The sequence below is a fragment of the Puma concolor genome, chromosome B3, assembly GCF_028749965.1.
Source record: "Puma concolor isolate L17-30 chromosome B3, mPumCon1.1.hap2, whole genome shotgun sequence".
Classification (NCBI taxonomy): Eukaryota; Metazoa; Chordata; class Mammalia; order Carnivora; family Felidae; genus Puma; species Puma concolor.
The window spans coordinates 9352520-9376309 of NC_141672.1; the positions used below are offsets into that span (position 1 = coordinate 9352520).

General features: G+C 44.4%; 1 protein-coding gene across 1 annotated transcript in view; it reads right to left on the bottom strand.

Annotated features, from left to right (window-relative positions):
* Positions 1-23790, bottom strand: part of AK7 (adenylate kinase 7) — a gene marked incomplete at its 5' end in the record, with an annotated part of 70062 nt that overhangs the window by 32072 nt on the left and 14200 nt on the right. Inside the window, 3 exons of the mRNA XM_086708515.1 lie at positions 2116-2196; positions 12978-13088; positions 20655-20749. Of these exons, the coding sequence (XP_086564641.1) occupies positions 2116-2196; positions 12978-13088; positions 20655-20749 (287 nt within the window). The remainder of the gene's footprint in view (positions 1-2115; positions 2197-12977; positions 13089-20654; positions 20750-23790) is intronic.

Sequence of the window (23790 nt, forward strand, 5' to 3'; positions counted from 1 at the left end):
CCAGGCTCTGAGCTGTCAGCATGGAGCCTGATGGGGTCTTGAAGTCACAAGCTGTGTGATCATAACCTGAGCTGAAGCTGGACGCTCAACAGACTGAGCCACCCAGGCGCCCCTGAAAACCAGTTCTGATGGGATTTAGTTGCTGATCGAGTCCTATTAAGAGAAATAGTGTAACCTCAGGGCTGAAATACTTCACAAGAAATCTCTTTCCTGGCTCTCTTCAGGAGTCATCTGCGTGGCGTCTATACAGAAAGGAAACGTTTTCATATGCGTGACACCTTCCACTCTTACCAAAAAATGTGAATTCAAGTCTAAAATTCCTCCCACAGGGCCAGGGATAATTAGTATCAGTATCAGTATCAGTATTAGTATCATCAACTAAGATGAAATGCTTAGTTGATAAAGTATTCTGCAGGAGGCTACATTTCTGATGAGTTAGGGAGCCTGGATTTGAACTCTGGTCTTCAGGGTCCAAGTCCTTGTCTTTTCCCTGCATTAGGTATTTCAGTAAACAGACAGTCTGGGTATTGTTCAGCTGTCAGGTACTAGATTATTTTAAATTGCTTTTATTTTTTCAAAGTCTATTTATTTTGAAAGAGAGAGAGCACATGAGCAAAAGAGCAGGGGAAGGACAGAGAGAGGGAGAGACAGAATCCAAAGCAGGCTCCAAGCTGTCATTGCAGAGCCCAATGTGGGCCTTAATCTCACGACCCCGAGATCATGACCTGAGCTGAAATTGAGAGTCAGACACTTAACCGACTGAGCCACCCAGGAGCCCCTTAAGTGACTTTTAAACAGTCAAAGAGGTAGGCGTGGGGGCCACAGCAAACCACTGGATCTTGTAAGATATTTTGGACTCTGCAAAACCACTGAAGAACTTTAAGCAGTAGACCGTTGAATTTGAAGCAGTAAACCACCGAAGAATTGACATCAGATTTGCTTTTGTCGCCACTAGAAAGAATGATGGGGATTAAGAGTTGAAACGGGAAGGTGGAGGTCAGGACAGTTGTGCAGACAAGAGATGTCTGCCCTCCCCAGCCCGTGGGTGGAGGACTGGGGGAGCGCGGTTGGAGAGAAGGGAGATACTGGGGAGGTTGGCTCTACAGTACTGGGGGGTTTCGTGATGGATGAGGAGGAGGGAGGGGTTGGGTGTGGTTGGTGCGGCTGGGTGGAAGAAGGTCCCATTTTCGGAGATGAGGTCCTAGAGGAACGGCAGGTTTGGGGGTGACCGTAGGTGGAGTTTGGGTTTGTGAACCATCCAAAGTGAGGTGTCGAATAAATAGGCAGCCAGATGTACAGAGCTAGGACTAGGGAGAGAGCCCTGCTGGAGAAACTTATGTTTGAGAGTCATTGGCCCCAGTCACGGGAATGGACAGACCCACCCAGGGAAAGAGTGTAGACAGAGAAGACCAGAGGGTCTGGGGCAGGAACCTGAGAAAGCCAACATTCAGTGGTCAGGTGGGTGAGGGGTAGCTGAGAACCGATAAGGAGAGACTACAAATGGACATCATCACCTACCATTGTCCCACACTTCGGCCCCACGCAGCTTCTTGCTGTCCCTTAACACAGCCCACACATTGCTGCCTCCGGTCTTCGTGCTTACAGTTCCCGCTGCCTTTCCCCCAGAAAGCGAAGGAGCCGCCTCCCTTTTCACTTCCTGCTCACATGTCCCCTCATGAGAAAGGCTTTCCCCGACCATCATATCCAAGATACAACCTCCTAGCCCTACCGCCGGCTCTCTTTCTGCCTTTCTCTGCGTTGTTGCTTTCCATTTTGTTTTTCAACAGCTGAAATACTCAACGTGTACTGGCTAATTTGGCCCTTGTCTACTACTCTCCTCCTCTTCCCCACTGGAATCCAAGCCCCACAAACGCAGGGATTTTATTACGGCATCGGATTCCCCGAATCTACAATGGTTTCCGGCCCATGGGAGGCATCGACGTTTGTCTCATGAATGAAAGGAGATCCATCTTGTTCCCTTATTATGCCAAGAGTGTGGTAAATACGAGTTGTTAGTAACAGGAAAGGAAAATAGAAAAAGAAAAAATCTTCAAATTGTATAACCTTACGGTAAAATGCTTTAAAAAAAAAACTTCAGTCATTGAAAACTCATACCTTGAAAAAATAATGTAAGATGCCTCCTTCCACTCCATACTGAAGTCCAGCAGCAACCACGTAAGTCGCGAATTTTTTGACCTATTAGATAAAGTACAGGAGAAAAGCTAAATGTAATATTATTAATCATACCAAACCAGATTATTTTCGTGGTTAGAATGAGTACTATATGAATGCTTCTGACCACTATTAAAATTGATGTGGTACATTTTTTTAAGTTTATTTATTTATTTTGAGAAAGAGAGAGATCGAGCGTGAGCAGGGGAGGAGCAAAGACAGAGAGAGACAGAGACAGAGACAGAGATAGAGACAGAGATAGAGAATCCCAAGCAGGCTCCACACTGTCAGCACAGAGCCTCACGAACTAGGAGATCATGACCTGAGCCAAAACAAGAATCAGATGCTTAACCGACTGAGCCACCCAGGTGCTCTGGGACTTTTTTTTTTTTTAATTTTTTTTTTTTAACGTTTATTTATTTTTGAGACAGAGAGAGACAGAGCATGAACGGGGGAGGGGCAGAGAGAGAGGGAGACACAGAATCGGAAGCAGGCTCCAGGCTCTGAGCCATCGGCCCAGAGCCCGACGCGGGGCTCAAACTCGTGGACCGCGAGATCATGACCTGAGCCGAAGTCGGACGCTTAACCGACTGAGCCACCCAGGCGCCCCTGGGACTTTTAACTAAAAGCCAGAGACGATTATGTGTGACACCTTAACACCTCCATGCACTATACTGGCACCTACAGAAGAAGGGAGATATAAAAATGGGTCCTTCCATGACGATCTTTACTTACCCAGTAGGGGAGGCGGACACACATACGGAGTTTCTAGGAACGGGCCACACTACAACATGTGATATTGTGATTCATAACAAGATACATATATTCGGTTTTCATCTCCATATCTGGCACTGAGTTCCTACAACTACAGGAATGTCCTAAGCAATAGAGTGATCAAGGTGTCTTTTGTTATGTCAATCAGGTGACTTTTGGACCCAATCTGGAGATGTGGGTTGATTGCCTGAAGCGCCAAGCTTGTGACCAGAAGGTCAGAACTTCCAACTCCTGTACCACCTCCAGGGAGGGGTGAGGGGTGGAGAGGAGTTCAGTCACCAATGGCCACCATGATGAAGTCTCCATAAAAGCCCAAAAGGAGGCTTGGATAGCTTCTAGATTGGTGAAATGTGTGCAGACTCGGGAAGAGTAAGGAAACTCCATGACTTTCCCTATCCCTTGCCCTGTGGATCTCTTCCATCTGGCTCTTCTGGAGTTATATTCTTTTTTTTTTTTTTTTTTTTCAAGATTTATTTATTTTTGGGACAGAGAGAGACAGAGCATGAACGGGGGAGGGGCAGAGAGAGAGGGAGACACAGAATCGGAAACAGGCTCCAGGCTCCGAGCCATCAGCCCAGAGCCCGACGCGGGGCTCGAACTCACGGACCGCGAGATCGTGACCTGGCTGAAGTCGGACGCTTAACCGACTGCGCCACCCGGGCGCCCCTGGAGTTATATTCTTAAAAGTGTATTTATTTATTTTTGAGAAAGAAAGAGAGAGCGAGTGAGGGCAAGAGAGTGAACAGGGGAGGGGCAGAGAGAGAGGGAGAGAGAGAATCTCAAGCAAGCTCTGCGTTGTCAGCACAGAGTCCAACATGGGGCTCGAATTCATGAACCGTAGGATGGTGACCTGAGCCGAAATCCAGAGTTGGGCATTTAACCAACTGAGCCACCCAGGTGCCCCTGAGTTATATTCTTTTATTATAGCAAACTGGTAATCTAGTATGTAAAATGTTTCTCTGAATTCTGTGAGCCACTCTAGCAAACTATTCAAACCTAAGGTGGGGGAGGTGAGTGGGGTCATTGGAACCTCCGACCCATATGGGTTGGTCAGAAGCACAGGTGACAACTTGGGCTTGCAACTGAAGAGGGTAGAAGCAGAAAAATGTTCACCTTTAGCTCAGAAGGCTGACCTATAGCCTGCATAGTTTTGATAAGGATCAAATACATACGGGTTGCTACATTCTTCTAGGGTCTCATGACTCCCCGTGTATTTCACTGACAGTTAATATTGAACTGAATGATACGCACCAGAGAAATCTCGTGAAAGTAGTTTCACCAGTAGAAATTCAAAGCAGCATTTCTGATCTCATACTTCTTGCGCGTCCCTACCCCCTTGAGCACTCAGCATATAACCACCAGCTTCGTACAGAAAAAGTGCAGCCCTTTCTGCCCACGGATCCTGTCCCCATGCTACTTAAATGAACTTACTAAGTTGTTACATACACCGTCTCAAGAATTCTTTCTTGACCGTTGCGCTCGACGACCCCACAACACAACTGGTGTCTGAAGAGGCAAGGGGCAGGCTTGCAGGGCTGAGCCCTAGCGGGAACTGACGTCACCTCTAGGAAGATAGTGTCAGAATTGAGTTGAAATGTAGGACACCCAGCTGGTGCCGAGACTGTCTTTGCCTCGTGGAAAACCCCTCCCAGGGTGTGCGTGCGCACACGTTGGAACTGGGTCCAGAAACTCTGTTCGGAAAATGAGTCTCTTCTGCTCCAGGTGGTGGATTAAAAAATCTAAAGCCTCCTAGCGCGAATACCAAAAAATGCCAAATAAGATGCCACTCATATCCTGCCAGCAAGGCAGAATTCTCAAGGAAATAAGAGCTGCCCGCTAGGAACCAAAAACAGAAGTGACTCAGTGGGTTGAGTGTCCGACTCTTGATGTCAGCTCAGGTCGTGGTCTCACAGTTTGTGGGTTCAAGCCCCTCATTGGGCTCTGAGCTGACAGGGCGGAGCCTGCTTGGGATTCTCTCTCTCCCTCTCTGCCTCCCCTGCTCATGTGTGCACGTGCTCGCTCTCTCTCTCTCTCTCTCAAAATAAATAAATAAAAACTTAAAAAAAAAAACAAACCAGAAGTGAAAACAAGAGTGGGGAGAGCAGAGAGTTGGGCCACAGTATGAAGGGTGCATTCACAACAAAAGGGTGACCTTAGAAGGAAGTCCTCCCTGCGACAGAAGACGGAGAGAAAGAATCATGTCCAACCTAGCCAAGGCTTTGGAAGGAAAAACGCTCCCTGGAGAATTTTAACCTTGGCCTTGTACTTTTCAAAGGTTTGTCTTTCACATTTAAATTCCCTGCTTAATCCAGATATTCCAGAGTCAAAAAGTAACATAAAAAGCATTTTAGGCAGTGAGACTCTTTAGAGCACTTCAGAGAGGCAGATACAAAGCCCATGCTACCCCCACCCAGGGACCTCCCTTGTCCCTTAAAGCCCCAGTAAAGGGACAACGCTGGGGCAAGAGTGGTGACTTATGGTAGCAGAGGTGTGCTGGTTTGAGGGCACAGCATTGACCGTGAAGCCAATAACAAACTGTAAGGCATGTTCACATGGTGAATTCCCATTTCCCACTGACCATGATGAATCCTGAAGGCACCCAACTCATGAACATCCTTGAGACTTTTATAGCAGCACTTTTGGTGAGCACAGACTTCGCATTAGCTCCCTTTCCCCTGAGAACTCATCTACATGAGGTTTTTAGGGTCGATGAGCTATTAAATAACCAACGTCGACAATTTAAAGAGATGCTATTTAAAAAAAAAAAATCCATGTCAAATTACAGGATTATTTTTATAATTGGAGTTCCATAAATCGCCAGAAAATATGTTTATTAATAGTGACTTTGGGGGCGCCTGGGTGGCGCAGTCGGTTAAGCGTCCGACTTCAGGCAGGTCACGATCTCACGGTCCGTGAGTTCGAGCCCCGCGTCAGGCTCTGGGCTGATGGCTCAGAGCCTGGAGCCTGTTTCCGACTCTGTGTCTCCCTCTCTCTCTGCCCCTCCCCCGTTCATGCTCTGTCTCTCTCTGTCCCAAAAATAAATAAACGTTGAAAAAAAAAATTAAAAAAAAAAATAGTGACTTTGTAGAAAAAGACCTTACTGAAAATGAGCTCACAAACCAAAATTACAAAACTTATGAGGGAACAAACAATCCACCACAAATGAAATCAGACTTGCACTGCCTTCAGAAAATAAATTAGCAGAGGGGCGCCTGGATGGCTCAGTCGGTTACACGTCCGACTTCAGCTCAGGTCGTGATCTCACGGTTCCTGAGTTTGAGCCCCACGTCGGGCTCTGTGCCGACAGCTCGGAGCCTGGAGCCTGCTTCGGATTCTGTGTCTTCCTTTCTCTGCTCCTCTCCTGCTCATGCTCTGTGTCTCTCTCTCACTCTCAAAAATAAATAAGCATTAAAAAAAAGAAAGAGTAGAAATGAGCAGAGATTGTGGAATAAATATGTTTGTACTGATGAAAAAATAAAGACATGGGAAACAAAGGAAACGGACACAATGATGAGGGTGGTGACAACAGAGATGATGATAAAGAACAGGCAGGTGTAGAGTAAGGAACAGAGAGGAGTCAAGGTTGCTGATTTAAGGTGGAGGAAGAGAGTTGACCACATCCTAGCCTCCCTCCCCACTGCATTCATCAGAGCCTGAGTCAGGCTGAGCTAGCAGGAGAGAAGTTTAAAATTAAATGGTAGACTGATGGCTTTAGTATTAAACTTGTCTGAGCCTTTGTAAGAACTAGAAGAGACTCCATTAATACCTGAGAATGGTCTGGAAAGCTGTGGACTTGGCTGGAGATATTGTCCTGCTCTCAATTATTAAGAAAAAATAAACAGATTTTATAGTTTCATTCTGGCAATGTCAAACACTGTGAAGGGGTTACAAGACTGTGCCTTGAAATGAGCACGCCAAAAATCTAACATGATATCAAGGAGATATGGATAAATGTACTCCATAGTATATCCCTGTCAGTAATCGATAAACTCAGGAGACCCCAAACTAGTAAGATATGCAAAACACCGTTAAGAAACTTGACCTAAGTAGACATATATAGAAACTCCACACAGTTTGAAATACACAGGTTTTTCAAGTCCATGTGGAAATTAAAATAAAAACAACACAGGCCATGTACTATGTAGCAAAGAATCTCATGACCAAATTCTCTGACCACATTCTCTGACCACCCCAGACCACATTCTCTGACCAAAAAGCAATTAAGTTAGAAATGAACAACAAAAAGATAACACCTTTTCTAGATATCTGGAAATTTAAGAAACCATTTCTCAATAATTCACAGCACAGCTTCCCAAGTTCTAATAGACTATAGAAAATTTGTAGAAATTAATAATAATACAAATACCATTTATGGCACTTCAAAACTTGAAAGCTGTTAAAATTATACTTGGTAGCAAATTTGTGGCATTAAGTGGTTATATTAGAAAAACAAAGACTGAATATTAATAAACTTAGCTTCTAAAACAAAACAGCATAAACGCAAATTAGAAAGAAGAATAATAAAGACAGAGAAATTGATTTATTAAAAAACAAAGAAATAGCAGAACACAGCAAAAACTACCTCTTTGATAAGAATAATAAAATTGAAAAATTGATTCAGGGGTGCCTGGGTGGCTCAGTTGGTTAAGTGTCCGACTTCCACTCAGGTCATGATCTCGCAGCTTGTGAGTTCGAGCCCTGCATCAGGCTCTGTGCTGACAGCTTGGAGCCTGGAGCCTGGAGCCTGCTTCCAATTCTGTGTCTCCCTCTCTCTCTGCCCCTCCTCTGCTCATGCTCTGTCTCTCTCTCTCAAAAATAAATAAACATTAAAATGTAAAAAAAATTGATTCAGATTGATGAAGAAAAGAAGGGTAAGACAAATAAACAGCAACATTGGAGTTTGAGTTGCTGAAACAGACACTTTTTCCTTTTGGAGTTCTGAAGATTTAAAAAAGATTTACGGACACATGGATGGCTCAGTTGATTAGGCGTCCAACTCTTGATTTCAGCTCAGGTCATGAACTCCCCATTCATGGAATCGAGCCCCCTGTTGGGCTCTACACTGATAGCTCAGAGCCTGCTTGGGATTCTCTCCCCCTCTCTCTCTACCCCTCCCTAATTCACTCTCTCTCTCTCTCAAAATAAATAAATAAAAATAAACATTTAAAAATATTTGGGGTGCCTGGGTGGCTCAGTTGGTTAAGTGTCTGACTCTGCTCAGGTCATGATCTCGTGGTTCGTGGGTTTGTGAGTTCGAGCCCTGTATCAGGCTCTCTGCTGTCAGCACCAAGCCCACTTTGAATGCTCTGCCCCACCTGTCTCTCTGCACCTCCCCTGCTTGCTCTCTCTCTCTCTCTCTCAAAAATAAAAATTAAACACAATTTTTTTTTTAAGATTAAAGAGATTAAAACTTTGTAAAAAGGCAGATGGATCTCCAAGTCACAACGTTATTACTGGTGTGGTTTAGGCTAGAGGACATTACTTAGCTGAGCAGGGATGAGGGGCTTCCTAATCCTGGACTCCAGAATAAGACAAATTTTCCCAACCAGGCACAGGCAGCACCAGAAAACTATGGGTTGGTTCTCCCCTGGGGGGCTGCCCCTGCAACACTTAGGGCATGAAGACGCTGAACGCTGAATGCAGGCACAGCAACATTGAATTCAGCAATGCTGAATGCAGCTACGTTACAGCTGTAACCCAGAGCAACGAGAGGGAGGTGGGGTCGACATGACGTGACCACGCCCCTGACACAGCCACCAATCACGTAACCCGATTGAGCTTCAAGCCGCGGGGTAACAGGTGCAGGCATGAAGACAGCCTTTGGAGAGGATACCCAGGCTCTTCCTCATGGGCACCAAAAGAGTGGGAAAGCAGTGATGCCCCCTCACAATATTCGTCCTGAAAAGGGAGACTAAACTACAAATAGAAATTTAAAAAACATCTTAGGAGAGACTTATGGGCAACTTTTGCCAGTTAATTTGAAAACTTAGCCTAAAGGGCTAGTTTCTTGCCCCCAAAACCCACGACTGCCTTCCCCCAGTCCAAGATCGTTTTATAGGCAAATTGTACCAAATATTCAAGAGATATGCCCAATTTCATATAAATTACAAGAAAACAGTAAATTTTGTTTTCAATTTGTATGGGAATAGTAAAACCAGGAAACTAAAACAGTAAAGAGACAGTATGACAAAGGCAGACTATAAGCCATTTTCACTTATCATCTTGAATCTAAGTGCAAAAATCTCCAATATGGCATTATCAAAGCAAATCCAGAAACTTTTTTTTTTTTTAAGTGAGCTCTACATCCAATGTAGGGCTTGATCTCACAACCCTGAGGTCAAGAGTTATTCATGCTCTACTGACTGAGCCAGTCAAGCAGCCCTGGAAATATTTTTTATTAAAAAATTATCATAGGCAACTTGGGTTCGCCAGAGAATACAAGCATCAAAAGTCAGTGTGGTACACAAATTATTACAATAAATTTCATAAATTGCCATCGAGATCTGACAGGTGACCATTTTTTCAGGGACTATGTACACAATACCCCGCAATTAAGTGGTATTCAGGGACGACTTAATGATTGAAGTAATTTGCAAGATAGACAGGCAATTCTGGTTAATTTAAAATACTAATTAAAGTCAATATACTTGCATTTTTAACAATATTTTAAAATATTTTTAAAAGTTTTTAATGTGTATTTATTTTTGAGAGAGAAACAAGCATGAGCAGGGAGGGGCAGAGAGAGAGAGCGAGAGAGAGGGAGACACAGAATCCAAAGCAGGCTCCAGGCTCTGAGCTGTCAGCACAGAGCCCGATGCGGGGCTCAAATTCACAAACCATGAGATCGTGACCTGAGCCGAAGTCTGACGCTGAACCGACTGAACCACCCAGGTGCCCCTAAAATATTCTAAATAATCAGTGTGACTCATTTAAAGATGGAGGCACCCAGTTCAAGCCATGTTTAGTGTTAGGCAAATCACAACTATTTAAGCAACTTGTATAATTATCAGGGCTCCCCCTTTGTCTCAGAAAACTAAATAAGTCCGCCTTCAGGGGGACTACATATATTACTACATATATTTAGGTGGTACATAAATATGAATGTGATGGCTGCAGGTGTGGTCAGCAGAAGAGCATTGGACAACCAGCCTCAGGAGCGCCAAGACCTCAACTGCTTGTTCACGGCCGGGAGGCCAGCTCTTAGCCACGGTGCCTGGTACACAGTAGGATCTAAAAGGACATGTGTTAAATGAATGGGTTAAAGTTTACTTCTAAGGTTCAATCGACCCAATGCAAAGCACTAGGTTTAAAATAGAGTCATTGAGAGGCGCCTGGGTGGCTCAGTCAGTTGAGCGTCTGACTCATGATTTTGGCTCAGGTCATGATCCCGGGGTCATGGAACAGGGACTCACATCGGACTCCGAGATGAACAGGGAGCCTACTTAAGATTCTCTCTCTCTCTCTCTCTCTCTCTCTTTTCCCCCTCCCCTGCTCATGCACTCTTTCTCTCTCTAAAATTAAAAAAAAAAATTTTTTTTTAAATAGTGTCATTGAGATGACCAAGTTGGCCAGATCAACCTGATTTTATTAATTGTTAAGTAAAGACTAATTAAGAAAGCTGGGAATACTATATATATATATATAATATATATACACATATATAATATGTTTTATATAAAATATAAATATATTTTAAATATAAATATATTAAAATATATTTTTATATAAAAATATATTTTATATAAAAATAAAAAATTATTTTTAGAGAGCAAGAGAGAGCAAGGTGGTGGGGGAGGGGCAGAGGGAGAGAATGAATCCCAAGCAGTTGCCACCTAGCACGGAGCCTGACTCGGGGCTTGATTCTGCAAACCGTGAGATCATGACCTGAGGTGAAATCAAGAGCTGGGTGCTCAGCTGAGCCACCTGGGCGCCCCTAGAATAAATTTTTTCAATAAAGTTTTGATTGTTTTATTTAGAGCATGAAATAAATTTAATGTTTCTATAAGAAAACAGATATTAAAATGATAGTATTTCTCCATTTTACACTTTTAGTCACATCAATTATGTTTATGTGTGTTTTCTTCTACATAATTTGGCATAAATAATCAAGAAATCATGGATTCTTGGGGCACCTGGGAGGCTCAGTCGGTTAAGCGTCAGACTTCGGCTCAGGTCATGTGCTGACAGCTCAGAGCCTGGAGCCTGTTTTGGATTCTGTGTTTCCCTCTCTCTCTGTTCCTCCTCCACTCACTCTCTGTCTGTCTCTCTCTCTCTCAAAAATAAACATTAAAAATTTTTTTTAATATAAAAAAAAGAAATCATGGATTATCTACCTGGGGCAAAGCTCAAAGCTCAATAAAATAATATACTCACAAGATTTGGAAGTGGAAGAAATTTAGACCTGTCTAGTCCAGTGCCTTTATTCATTTATTTTAACTCCAAAGTGTTAATGACTTAGCTAAGGTCATAAATTAATGGCAGAAAAGGGGCTAGAACTTTGACTCCTATATTATTTTCTTCAAATATTTTATACTTGTGGTGTTTGCATTGCCAGAATAAAAAAAAATTATTTTATTTATTTATTTATTTTTTTTTGGTTTTAATAGGACAGAAGGTGGGGACAAAGTTCCCGTTGTAATATCCTCTGAGCCCACTAGGTGTCACCTTGGAACCATTGTTACATATCCCTACTGTGGGTGTTCTGCTCCTGGGAAAAACATAGTGGATGGAACCTTTAGAAGTTTGGGGGTTCTATATAAATTCTACCTAAGTTAAAGGAGGATGAAGTTACCAGCACCTGGTTCACAGAATTTTGAGGATTATATAGGATGTACCAGAAGTAAACCCATGAGGATTACCAGAAGTAAAACATTTAGCACAGTGCCTGGCACATAGTAAGCAAACCCTTGATAATTCTTAGGTGTAGTAAACTTATTCATCACCAAGGCACTCCTACCATCTATTTTGACAAAAGATAGGAAATATAATAGTTTTATAGTATGTATAGTATAGTATATAGTATAGTATATATATAGTATAGTATATATATATATATATATAGTATATATATATATATATATAGTATAGTATATATATATATATAGTATATATATATATATAGTATATATATATATAGTATATATATATATATAGTATATATATATAGTATATATATATATTATATATATATAGTATATAGTATAGTATAGTATAGTATAGTTGTATAGTATCCAAATGATAAATTTTGCTGCAACAGAAGGCTAACAAGTGTTATTATTTACAAGAGTTTCTCAGCTATGGGTCGATCTTAATAACTGGTGGCCAGGCCTGTGTCAAGATCAACTCTACTGCAAGACTGAGCTTTGAAATCAAGAAAAATTAAAGAAACCCCACAGTCTGATGGATCTAGTTCTGAACCACAGCTGTACCACTTGATGCCTCTTTCCTGAAGTGCCCGCATCCGGGAAATGGGGATAATGATGTACAGATTCAAGACCGTTGTTGTAAGGAGTGGATCAGACAAGGCCAAGAATTGTGCGCGCAGAACGGTGCTCAGCAAATCCCAGTTGTGTGAACTTGAGCCACTTATTTAACTGCCGGATGTCCTCTCCGCCTTATTTGTAAGGGAAGGTTAATGGGCACTTTTCGGTTATAAGAAACAAATGAGATAGATTCTGGAAAAAGGGGAAATGTGGCTCCCCTCTTCCCCACTCCAACTCTGAGTTATTTGCCTCTTCTGGGCTAAGGGACTCTTTGGACCCACACCTTAGTGGATAAGGGCTTGAGCTCTGCTGGGGCCTAACACAAGGCTCTCAACTTAGTGGACTGGACCAAAGCCAGAACCAGAAGTAAGGCTCATCTTGGGATGAGCCTGAAGCTCAGAGACCTGTGGGTGTGAGGACAAGGAAAGAGGCGTTTAACGAGCTGAGATGACGTCCGTAAGGCACGGAGAACAGTCCCGGCCACGTGCGTTGAGCGCTGCCTCAGAAAGGACTTCTCTTACCCTAAATGCCTTACTACTCCAGACCTACATTTTTTCCAAATTTGAGAACCATTTTTTCGGCATTGATGTGGTCCAGAAAATTAGGATGTTGCTTTCTTCTTCGATAATCCTCCTCAGTAAACGGGATCTCAGAATCATCCTGTGAAAGAAAAAAATCCAGATTGGATGGGTGAAACTTAAGAGCTACATAAAACATCTAAGCCCCAGATGCTGGCTCGGCTATGTTCCAAAGAGCTCAGATAAAGCATCTGAAAAGTTACTGCTTATTTTTACAGTGATTTGACTTCCTTGAAAATGCTTTAGCTGGCCAAATGTTATCATTTATACTTAATTGAAACAAAATAAAAATTCAAATGTCTTTCTTTTATTTTGTAGAGACAGCGTCAGGTTGTCTCTGGGATTCCATCAAGACCTTCAGTAACCCATTTCTTTGATTTTTTTAAATTATTTTTTTAATGCTTATTTATTTTTGAGAGAGAGAGAGAAAGAGAGTGCAAGCAGGGAAGGGGCAGAGAGAGAGACACAGAACCAGAAGTAGGTTCCAGGCTCCGAGCTGTCTGCACAGAGCCCGACACAGGGCTTGAACTTACGAACCACAAGATCATGACCTGAGCCGAAGTCAGATGCTTAACCAACTGAGCCACCCAGGCGCCCCTCAATAACCCATTTCTTAATAGTTCTTGCAACTTACATAGTTTCATGTTTTAATCTAAATCATGGGTTTTTCTTTCTCTTCCACACTGCCCTTTCCCCTCAAATCAACCTCATAAGAACATTCCATGTGCAAATTTCTATGTCAGGCTTCATCAGATAAGGTGAAATATCAATTTGCATTGCGAATCAGGGATGAAAAATATTTCTTGGCAGTCCGCTGGGCTGCACATTGTGTCCAGTCCTCCCACAGCTCACCCTCCTGCCCAGTCCGCATAGAAGGATTCTTCCAGAACCACAAAATGGAAACTTACAGAGACTCAAAGGAGGAGACTGAGACCCATGGTACAGAGTGGCTTCTCTAAATCCATCCAGATTTAGAGGTCCTAGTAGTTGGATGAGGATTTTATTTTTTTATTTTTTCAAATGCTTATTTTATCTACTTTTGAGATAGGGAGAGTGGAGGAGGGGCAGAGAGAAGGGGAGAGAGAGAGAATCCCAAGCAGGCTCCACGCTGTTAGCACAGAGCCCGACACGGGGCTTGAACTCACGAACCGTGAGATCGTGACCTGAGCTGAAGTCGGAAGCTTAATGGACTCACCCACCCAGGCACTCCTGGAGGGGGATTTTTAAAACACATTGTTCAATAGGAGACTTTCAACCACTTCACAGTGGTCCAAGTTACATAATCAACCCAAAACATTGGAGCCCTGAGTTTACAAGGAATGAATCAGAGAAACAGAAGAAACACAGGGTTGAGGACCCCGATTGTTGGCAGGTTGGAGAAACGGGAGGAAGGGCCCAAATGATGGGGGACCAAGCTGGGAACTGGTGGAGGGTGAGGCAGTTTACCAGGGCTTGTGGGCCATGTGGAGGAGTTTAGATTTATACTAAGAGCATAAGGAAGCATTGAAGGGTTTTGAGCATTTTAAGCAGCACTAAGTCATGATCTGAATTATATTTTAAGATCACTTAGGCTGTCCCTTGAAGATTGCATTGGAAGGAGGTGACGGAGGCACCAGTTCCCGGGATGCTTTCACAATGGAAGGTGGTAACGGCTGAGGCTTGGTCTAGGACATCGCCATGGATACAAAGAAAGCAAGATGATTATGGCACATTTTGGGTGATGAGTTGACAGGATGTACGATGGGTTGTTGGGTGGGGGGAAGGGAGTGAGGCTAGGGCAGGTGGATTGGGGGTTTTGGCATGGGGAGTAAAACGGGGGGAGAGTTAGTGTTCAAGGGGAACAATTCTGGGTCCATGGTAGGCACTCAATGAGTACATGTTACGGGATAAGCTGACCTCTAAAGCATGTCCAGTGGCTCACATAAAGGGTAGCTAGAAGAACTACAGGGCACCCAGCTAAATTTGAATTTCAGATAAACCACCAAATAATTTTTAGTGTAAATATGTCTTAAATATCTCACGGGATAGACTTAAGCTAAACATTACTCACCATTTACACGAAATTAGAATTTAACCGGGCATCCTGTACTTGTATTTGTTAAATCTGGCCATCCTACTCACTATCAGCTTTCCCTCTGGGATGAATGGAGTCCCGGCATCCCTACGGCCCCAGGCTGTCATGATAGGACCCTGCCTCATGGACCCTCCTGCTCCCTGTGACTGGGTGCCCAGCATCCCTCTTCTAGTAGAATTTGTCTTTCCTTCAGTCCTCACGGCTACTGCAGAGACGGTCACATCCCTGGTGCTCAGGTTTTGATGGCCAGTCAAACTTGTCCTTAACATTCTGAGACTGGGACTGACGGACAAGCAAGATCACCCCCTCCCTGGCCAGCTGCACGGTCGCCCATGAATGTCAACAACCTGGGCTTCAGCTTCTGAGTTGTCCTCCCGATTCCTGGTTGGGACAGAGACCTGGCTTTCACATTATGAACCTTTGCTACTATCACCTGACTGTGTTCCTTCTAGTCCTTAAATGTCACGTGTTACAAATACACCAGTAAAATATATTTTTATATATATATATATATATATATATATATATTTTATATATAGATAGATAGATAACCTGTATCTTTCATATAGGTTTTAGATCCTTGCAACTATTTGCATCTCTGCTTTTCCAATCAATGACGAGTCGACTCTGGGTCGGCATTATATCCATTATCCTATAATTGATACATATCGATGTCTGGTAGCATTTCTGGAAACGTAGCCTGTCTCCTGGGCATCTCACTGCAATCAATAAGCTTGTTTAGAGGCTTCGTCCTTCCAGGAGGTGAAAAGCTGACTCTGCAGAGTGATCTCCCCCTTTTTGTTTAGGATATTGGGTGAAATCTGTTGTCTTGGAATATGGCGTTGGACCCACTCTTTAGTTGGTCGTTGTGTTTCACTGCGTGTGTGGACTACCCACCTGCTGGACTCCTTTTCCCAGCTGGTTATTCCGTGTGACTATCAGAATGCACCAGTTTCTTCCTCTGGATTATTTGGTTGAGTAAAGTTCACCCCTCTTAACTCACACATAAAAAAAAAAAAAGCAAACACATAGCTATACTTTTAAAACAGATACTGGGGCACCTGGGTGGCTCAGCTGGTTGACCATTGGACTCTTGATTTCGGCTCAGGTTTGTGAGATCGAGCCCCGCATCGGGCTCCATGCTGACAGTGCAAAGCCTGCTTGGGGTTTCTGTCTTTCCCTCCCTCTGCTCCTCTCCCACTCTCTTGCTCTCTCAAAATAAATAACTAAACTAAACTAAACTAAACTAAACTAAACTAAACTAAAATAAAATAAAATAAAATAAAATAAAATAAAATAAAGAAGAAAGCCCCAGAAACATTAAGATTTTCCTACTTGTCAAAATAAATACAAATGAAAATATTCTACTATATTTACACTTCTTTTGTATTAAAAATGTTCCTTATACAGTTTTATGTCCGTTTGGTTGCTTTTGGCTACAAGTAACAGAAAGTCAAATTCAAAATGGCCCCAACACTGATGGGATTCATGACCTCCGATAAATAACATTCAAAACCCCGGTGGCTCCAGGTGCCCCGTGATGGGCCTCTCTGCTCCTCTGATGCCCTCTGAGCTCTACCTTACTCGCTGTGTGGCCCTCCTCTTCAGGCTTATAAGCAACACTGGCAACAGCAGTCCCAAGTGTCATATCCACAGTCAGTAATATTCCCAGAGGGAAGAAGGTTGCATCTTCCTTGAAGGCTCTCTTTATCAGAGATGAGCCCTTCCCAGGGGTCTCCTGGCAGACTTCTCTCTGTGCCAAAGACCGGACCACCTTGATTTTCCTGGGCACAAAGTGAGATTACACCTCCCAGCCTCTCTTGCGGTTGGGTGTGGCCATGTGACTGGGTTTTAGCCCAAGGGATTTAGAGAAAGGACGCACATGTCTTCAGGCCTGGCTTGCAAAGGTTCCTCCAAGCATGATCTTTTGTGACTTCTCCCCGGGGGGGCTCCCTGGCTTGATATAGATTTGCATCATGGCTCTGGAGGCCATTCTGGGAGATGGTCAAGCCATCCAATGGAAGGAGTCTGGGTCTCGAATCAGAGTTGGGAGGACACGTACTCATTCATCTGGGACACTTGTCATATGTTCTATATGAATAAGAGATAAACTTTCCCCGGGGTGCCTGGGTGGCTCAGTGGGTTAAGCGCATCTGACTCTTAACTTTGCCTCAGGTCATGGGGTCGAGCTGAGTCGGGCTCCACACTGACAACGCAGAGCCTGCTTGGGATTCTCTGCCTCCCTCTCTCTCTGCCCCTCCCCAACTCATGCTGTCTCTGTCTCTCTCAAAATAGATAAATTTTAAAAAATTGTAATGTAAACATCAGCGGAGAGAGGACCCCTGTCTTCCAGTTTTGGTGGGCAGGTAGGAGCCTCACTTTGCTGGAAGCCTTGCTCTAAGCTCCGAAACTACCTCCTGTCATAAAGCTACGAAAGGTTTGTTTTTCCTCTGGATAAAGCCAATTAGCTAACACAGATGGCCACCCAAATTACGAGGTGACTCTGGGACAAACTACTTGTGACAGATGGTGATGTCAAGGCCTCTCACTCAAGAGCTAATTGTTGTTGACCAGGAAACATGTATGCAATGGATTGTATCTGGTTGACTCTAGAAAAAGGTGAGATTTCCTTCTACGTCTGCAACCTCTTAGCGGATCACCTACGCCAAGCGTGACATTCCATTTTATTTTTTTTAATTTTTTTTTCCAACGTTTTTTATTTATTTTTGGGACAGAGAGAGACAGAGCATGAACGGGGGAGGGGCAGAGAGAGAGGGAGACACAGAATCGGAAACAGGCTCCAGGCTCCGAGCCATCAGCCCAGAGCCCGACACGGGGCTCGAACTCACGGACCGCGAGATCGTGACCTGGCTGAAGTCGGACGCTTAACCGACTGCGCCACCCAGGCGCCCCGTGACATTCCATTTTAATGCTTGTTCCGTAATAAAGCTATTTCTTTTCTCTCCTGCCTTGTGGAGGGATTTGCTAGGCTGGGTGAAGATTTTGCTTTTAATTATTAAAATTATTTATTTTTTTCTGAACCATTTGAGAGCAGATTGCATACACCGCACCCCTTTTCTCTTTACTTTTCAGTGTGTATCTCCTAAGAACATTCTCCTATGAAACCGGAGTACGGTGACAAAATTCAGGAAATTTCATACTGATAGGATAATTCTATCCAATCTGCAGTCCATGCCCCAACTTTGTCAACTGTCCCAGTAATGTTCTGTATAGCGCTTTTCCTCTGGTACAGACGCCAATCCAGGATCACGTTTGGCCCTGAGCCACCATGCCTCAATCGTCTTTATTTGGAACAGTGTTTCAATTCTCTCTCTCATTGCCATCTTTAAAGAATATAGGCCAGTTATTGAATAGAACACCCTTCCATTGGGGTCTGTGTGATGTTTACGTTTGATTCGATTCAGATTCCTACATAGCGAAACTGGTTTCCTCTCTACCCCCATCTACCTCTTCATCCACTGGATGATTTCGAAGGAAATCTCACACATAGCATCGTTTCATCCATAAATGCCTCATTCACTTCATTGCAATTGAATTTATTCATTTTATTTTCATATTTCGCATTACTAGGTCCTGTTTAAGAGACTCCCTGTATAGATTCTATTAATATTTCTCAAAAAATGAAAGTTTTGGTCTTCACTTTGAATTCTGTGATCCATCTGGAACTGAGCTTTTGTATGGTGCAAGGTAGACAATTTCAGGGGGTGATGGAGATGTCCTCTATCTTGGTTGCTGTGGTGGTTACACAACCATATGCATTTGTCAAAACTCACAGAGCTGCGCGAGGAAGAGGGTGATGGGTACTCTATGTACCTTATACCTTAATAAGCCTCACGTCAGTCCATCATGAGCTGTTTACGGACATATAAGTTAGAGCCATAATGGGAGGATGGGGACGTGCCACAGGGCATAGGAACTAACACAGCAGCCATTTCCCCCTATTTTCTTTGGAGGACCCATCTCTTCTCCACTCTCAGCCCCTGTAGTTTGGGGGCCAGTCACCCCCGCCTCTAGAAGCAAGTATAGAACCCCAGGCCTGCCCACCCCGAGTTCTGTGTTCCCCTGGCCACTGTGACCGGCTCAGGTTGAGGCTCAAGACCTGGGATGAGACAAAACGGAAGTGGAAAAGAGAATTGAAGCTCCAGGGGACGTAAGCCTGGGAGCTGCTGGGGCCCAACAGGAGGGGAGCTTACGTGAGAGCAAAGCCTACTCGGGACCAAAGAAGCCACGGAAGAGAGAAAGAGCATAGCGAGGTCTGAAGACATTGTGTTTAAGCCTCCAGTTCCAGCTGTGCCTGAAGTCCACCATTGGACTTACCAGCTATGAGTCAATACATTCCCGTTTTGCTTAAGTCAGTGCGAGCGGTTTCTCACTCATTGAGCACGGTCAACCAGGCCTGCAGCCAGTCGAGTGACCAATAATTGTGTTGCAGCAGACACTTCGCTGGACATGCTGAGGGAAAGAACCACGACAGGGTCCAACGACTGGCTTGGCCCTTGAGGTGGGGGCAACCAAATGGAGTGGGTGAGTGAACTTTACTTTTCAGAAAAGGACTGAAACCCTCAGGGCCCTACGTCAAGCATGTCCTGCTTCACCAAGGGAGAGACAGTTAAACAAATGGCGTTTGAGGCGATGTGTGATAAATCCCTAAATATCTCCTTGTTATAGGTAATGTATCCCACTGATTCTAACGTGTGCATTTCCCCCTGACATCCTGACATCCCTGACGTTAGAATGCGCCTCGGGATCAACGGCTGATTACAGCCGTTCTCAGCCAGGGGCATTGACTCTGTCCTTGCTGGTGCCTGAGGGTGACCTTGAGCACAGCTGTTCATACTAGCATCCTTCCAGATGGAATTAGGTACCGCATGCGATCATTTAATTGCCTTCCTAAATGTCTCTTTAAAAAAGATCACGTCGTGATTCGGCGCTGAAACTAAAAGGCAGTTCATGGCACAAAGGCACTGGGGCAGAGCCGCGAATGTAAACCTGATATCGGTAAAGAAAACAAGCAGCCCCTGGGAGGATGGCTGTCGTTTCACATTTTCTTGCAAAGTAAGAACTATGGGCTTCACAGAAAAGGAAATAAATGCCGCGAGGCAGGGTTCATACTGAGTTACCGTGCGGACAAAGAAGGTAGGCGTGAGTCAGACGTCTGGACTCCGAATATGAACAAGTTGGGTGTTGTTATCACAACGGCATGTTGCTTATATTCTCCTTTCTGTCTATGCGCAAGAAGGTATGGGGCAGAAACACAGGTCTAAATCTGAAAGAGCTTCTTCAAATAAGAAGTGTAAGTGATACGTAAGCATGGTTATGGTTGAGTGTCATTTGTAGAGTTTCCTTTTCCTTTCTCAGGGGCACATAGCACAACGAGGCCCCCTAGAATTCAGCGTGCTTGGGGTCCGTGATTTCTGTTGAACGCTTATTCCGGGATGGGCTTCAGGAGTGTGTAAGAAGACACAGTGCCCTAGAGAAAGTTCTCTCCACACACACATCAGGGGGTCTCAAGGGTGGGATGTCGCAGAAAGGAAAAGCTAGTGCTCTACTTACGGGGTCCAGGAGTTTGGAGCGTGCCCAGGTCATCACCGTGGATACCAAAATAAATAGCTTTCGCTTCTCGAAGTGGCTGACTTCTTCATTCAGTGCTGTGGGGCCAAAAAGCAGGACAGTTATTCAGATCCACAAAGACCTGGTTTTCCAAATCATGTGTGGGACTTGAAATTACTCCTTTTTTCAGGGAGCACGTTAAGACGAGTGTCACCTCTCTGCTCCACTGGCCTGTTCCCCCCCCCCCCCGCCCCCACATGTCCCTAGCATGTTCTTGGCATTCTCCCTCCAGCCACCTGACCTCTTCTGAGCCCAGCTTGCAACCTGAACCCCCGTTCCTGTCTCCTGGCCTCTAGCAACGTGCTTTCACTTTCATGGAGTGCCAGTGGTAGTAAGGATCATAGCTGGTTCGATTGGAACAGTTCACGAGCTTTACCGAATCCTTACCATTACGAGATAGGTATTGCTATCAACTCTGTCTTACAGATGGGGGAACAGAGGTGCGGTTTGCCCAGAGTCATGGAAGAGGGCTGGGCGGGGTCCGATCCAAGCAGCATGCTTGCAAGGCCTGTGCTCTCCCCACTATGCCCCAGAGCCAGCCAGCTGTGTGGAGCAGGAAGCCCCATCAAGGTTAGGTCTGGGGGTTGCGAGGGCCCCCAGTCAAAAGGCAAGGCCCCCTTCTGATCACACACAGAGCATTCCTGTGTAGCTTGCGCCCTTGTGGAAGGAAGCAATTTGGGGTGTGCCCACCCTTCCCACTCTACCTGGCGGGGGGAGGGCGGCCCATGCAGCAGGTGCTGTGGGCCATGGCTGGAGGGCCTTTGGTTCAGCAGGACTAGCTGAGTGGGAACGTTCTGTAGGAATCCGAATTTAGAACAGTGGTGGGTGGAAAGGTAAACATTTGATTTCTAAAGGCTTTGTCCCTCCCCAGGGGGGCTCTCTGCACATTTAAGCATTGAACCTCTTAAATACTTTGAGCATGGGATGCTGCTAAAATATTTTTCGTGAAGTAGAATTTTCCAGAAGGAAAGAAATCTGCTAAAGGGAGGTCTCATTACACTGTCAGAGGATCTAAGTGACACGGTTGTCATGGTACATTTTTAGTCTCATGAGCTGATTCCCTAAAGAAGCAAAACAATAAAGTGCTGATATCCTGAATCTAATAAACGTGCGGATTCTGAGCCCGAGGTGAGACAACGTTACAGAATTAAGTAGGAGAACACTGTGTCCACATATTAATCCCTAACTCAAGCGTTCACTTTAGTTTCCATTTTTATTCTATTAACAAAAATTGCCGCTTCAATTTAATTTTGCCCTTTTCCCCTTTCTGTCCTCCTGTGCTTTCGGCTGGCCTATTTTGTGACTCCCTGGCACACTTAGACATCCTCGAAGTGGGTTAGCCTTTCATTTATGATTATTTTAAATTTTTTTTTTCAACGTTTATTTATTTTTGGGACAGAGAGAGACAGAGCATGAATGGGGGAGGGGCAGAGAGAGAGGGAGGCACAGAATCGGAAACAGGCTCCAGGCTCCGAGCCATCAGCCCAGAGCCTGACGCGGGGCCCGAACCCACGGACCGCGAGATCGTGACCTGGCTGAAGTCGGACGCTTAACCGACTGCGCCACCCAGGCGCCCCACATTTATGATTATTTTAATGGGTCTAAAATAATCTGCTTTTTCACTGGTGAACAAGCACATTTTATCCCCCCCCCACCCCCGCTTTTTTTTAAGTAGGCTGCATGCCCAGTGTGGGGCTTGAACTCATGACTCTGAGATCAAGAGTTAGATGCTCTGGGTGACTGAACCACCCAGGCGCCCCCACTTTACCCTTATGTGCAAATGTTTTCTCTCATTTCTAATACTTTATTCCCTTTTCCTGTGTCATTTTGCCTTCCTCTGAAAGGCAAGGTAGGAGAATCTTTTTATATTGAGACATTTTAAAATTACTTAATAAAACATTATTAAGAAGTAATATATAGTCATTGCAAACACACGCAAAACTAACAAACATACAAAAAAAAAAAAAAAACCCAAGTGGAAAACAGGTCCCAAATCTAAGAATATGCACATCAGGTAAAATGACAAAATTCTCAAAGCCCCACTGACCCCATCCCCACCCCCCCCGGGTGACGCTGATGGCAGACGGGAGGCCTCTGACTGTCCTTTCTTGCAGACATGAACGCTCTGTATCTCAGAAGCCTGGCAGCACAGCTAAAACCTTTCCAGAAAACAGAGAAGTAACATTTTCTTAATTATTTAAATCTCTTGGGGCGCCTGGTGGCTCGGTCGGTTAAGCTTCCAACTTCGGCTCAGGTCATGATCTCACAGTTGGTGAGTTCGAGCCCCGTGTCAGGCTCTGTGCTGACAGCTCAGAGCCTGGAGCCTGCTTCCGATTCTGTGTCTCCCTCTCGCTCTGCCCCTCCCCTACTTGTGCTCTATCTCTCTCTCAAAAATAAATAAACATTGTTAAAATGTCAATACTACCCAAAGCAATCTACAGATTCAGTGCAATACCAGTCAAAATTGCACCAGCATTCTTCTCAAAGCTAGAACAAACAATCTCAAAATTTGTATGGAACTACAAAAGACCCCCGAATAGCCAAAGTAATACTGAAGAAGAAAAACAAAGTGGGGGGCATCACAATCCTGGACTTTAGCCTCTACTGCAAACCTGTAATCATCAAGACAGTATGGTATTGGCACAAAAGCAGACACAGACCAATGGAATAGAGATTCCAGAATTGGACCCACAAATATATGGCCAACTAATCTTTGACAAAGCAGGAAAGAATATCCAATGGAAAAAAGACAGTCTCTTTTTTAAAAAAAATTTTTTTTTTAACGTTTATTTATTTTTGAGACAGAGAGAGACAGAGCATGAACGGGGGAGGGTCAGAGGGAGGGAGACACAGAATCTGAAACAGGCTCCAGGCTCCGAGCTGTCAGCACAGAGCCCGACGCGGGGCTCGAACTCACAGGCCGTGAGATCATGACCTGGGCCGAAGTCGGCCACTTAACCGATTAAGCCACCCAGGCGCCCCAAAGACAGTCTCTTTAACAAATGGTGCTGGGAGAACTGGACAGCAATATGCAGAAGAATGAAACTAGACCACTTTCTTACACCATTCACAAAAATAA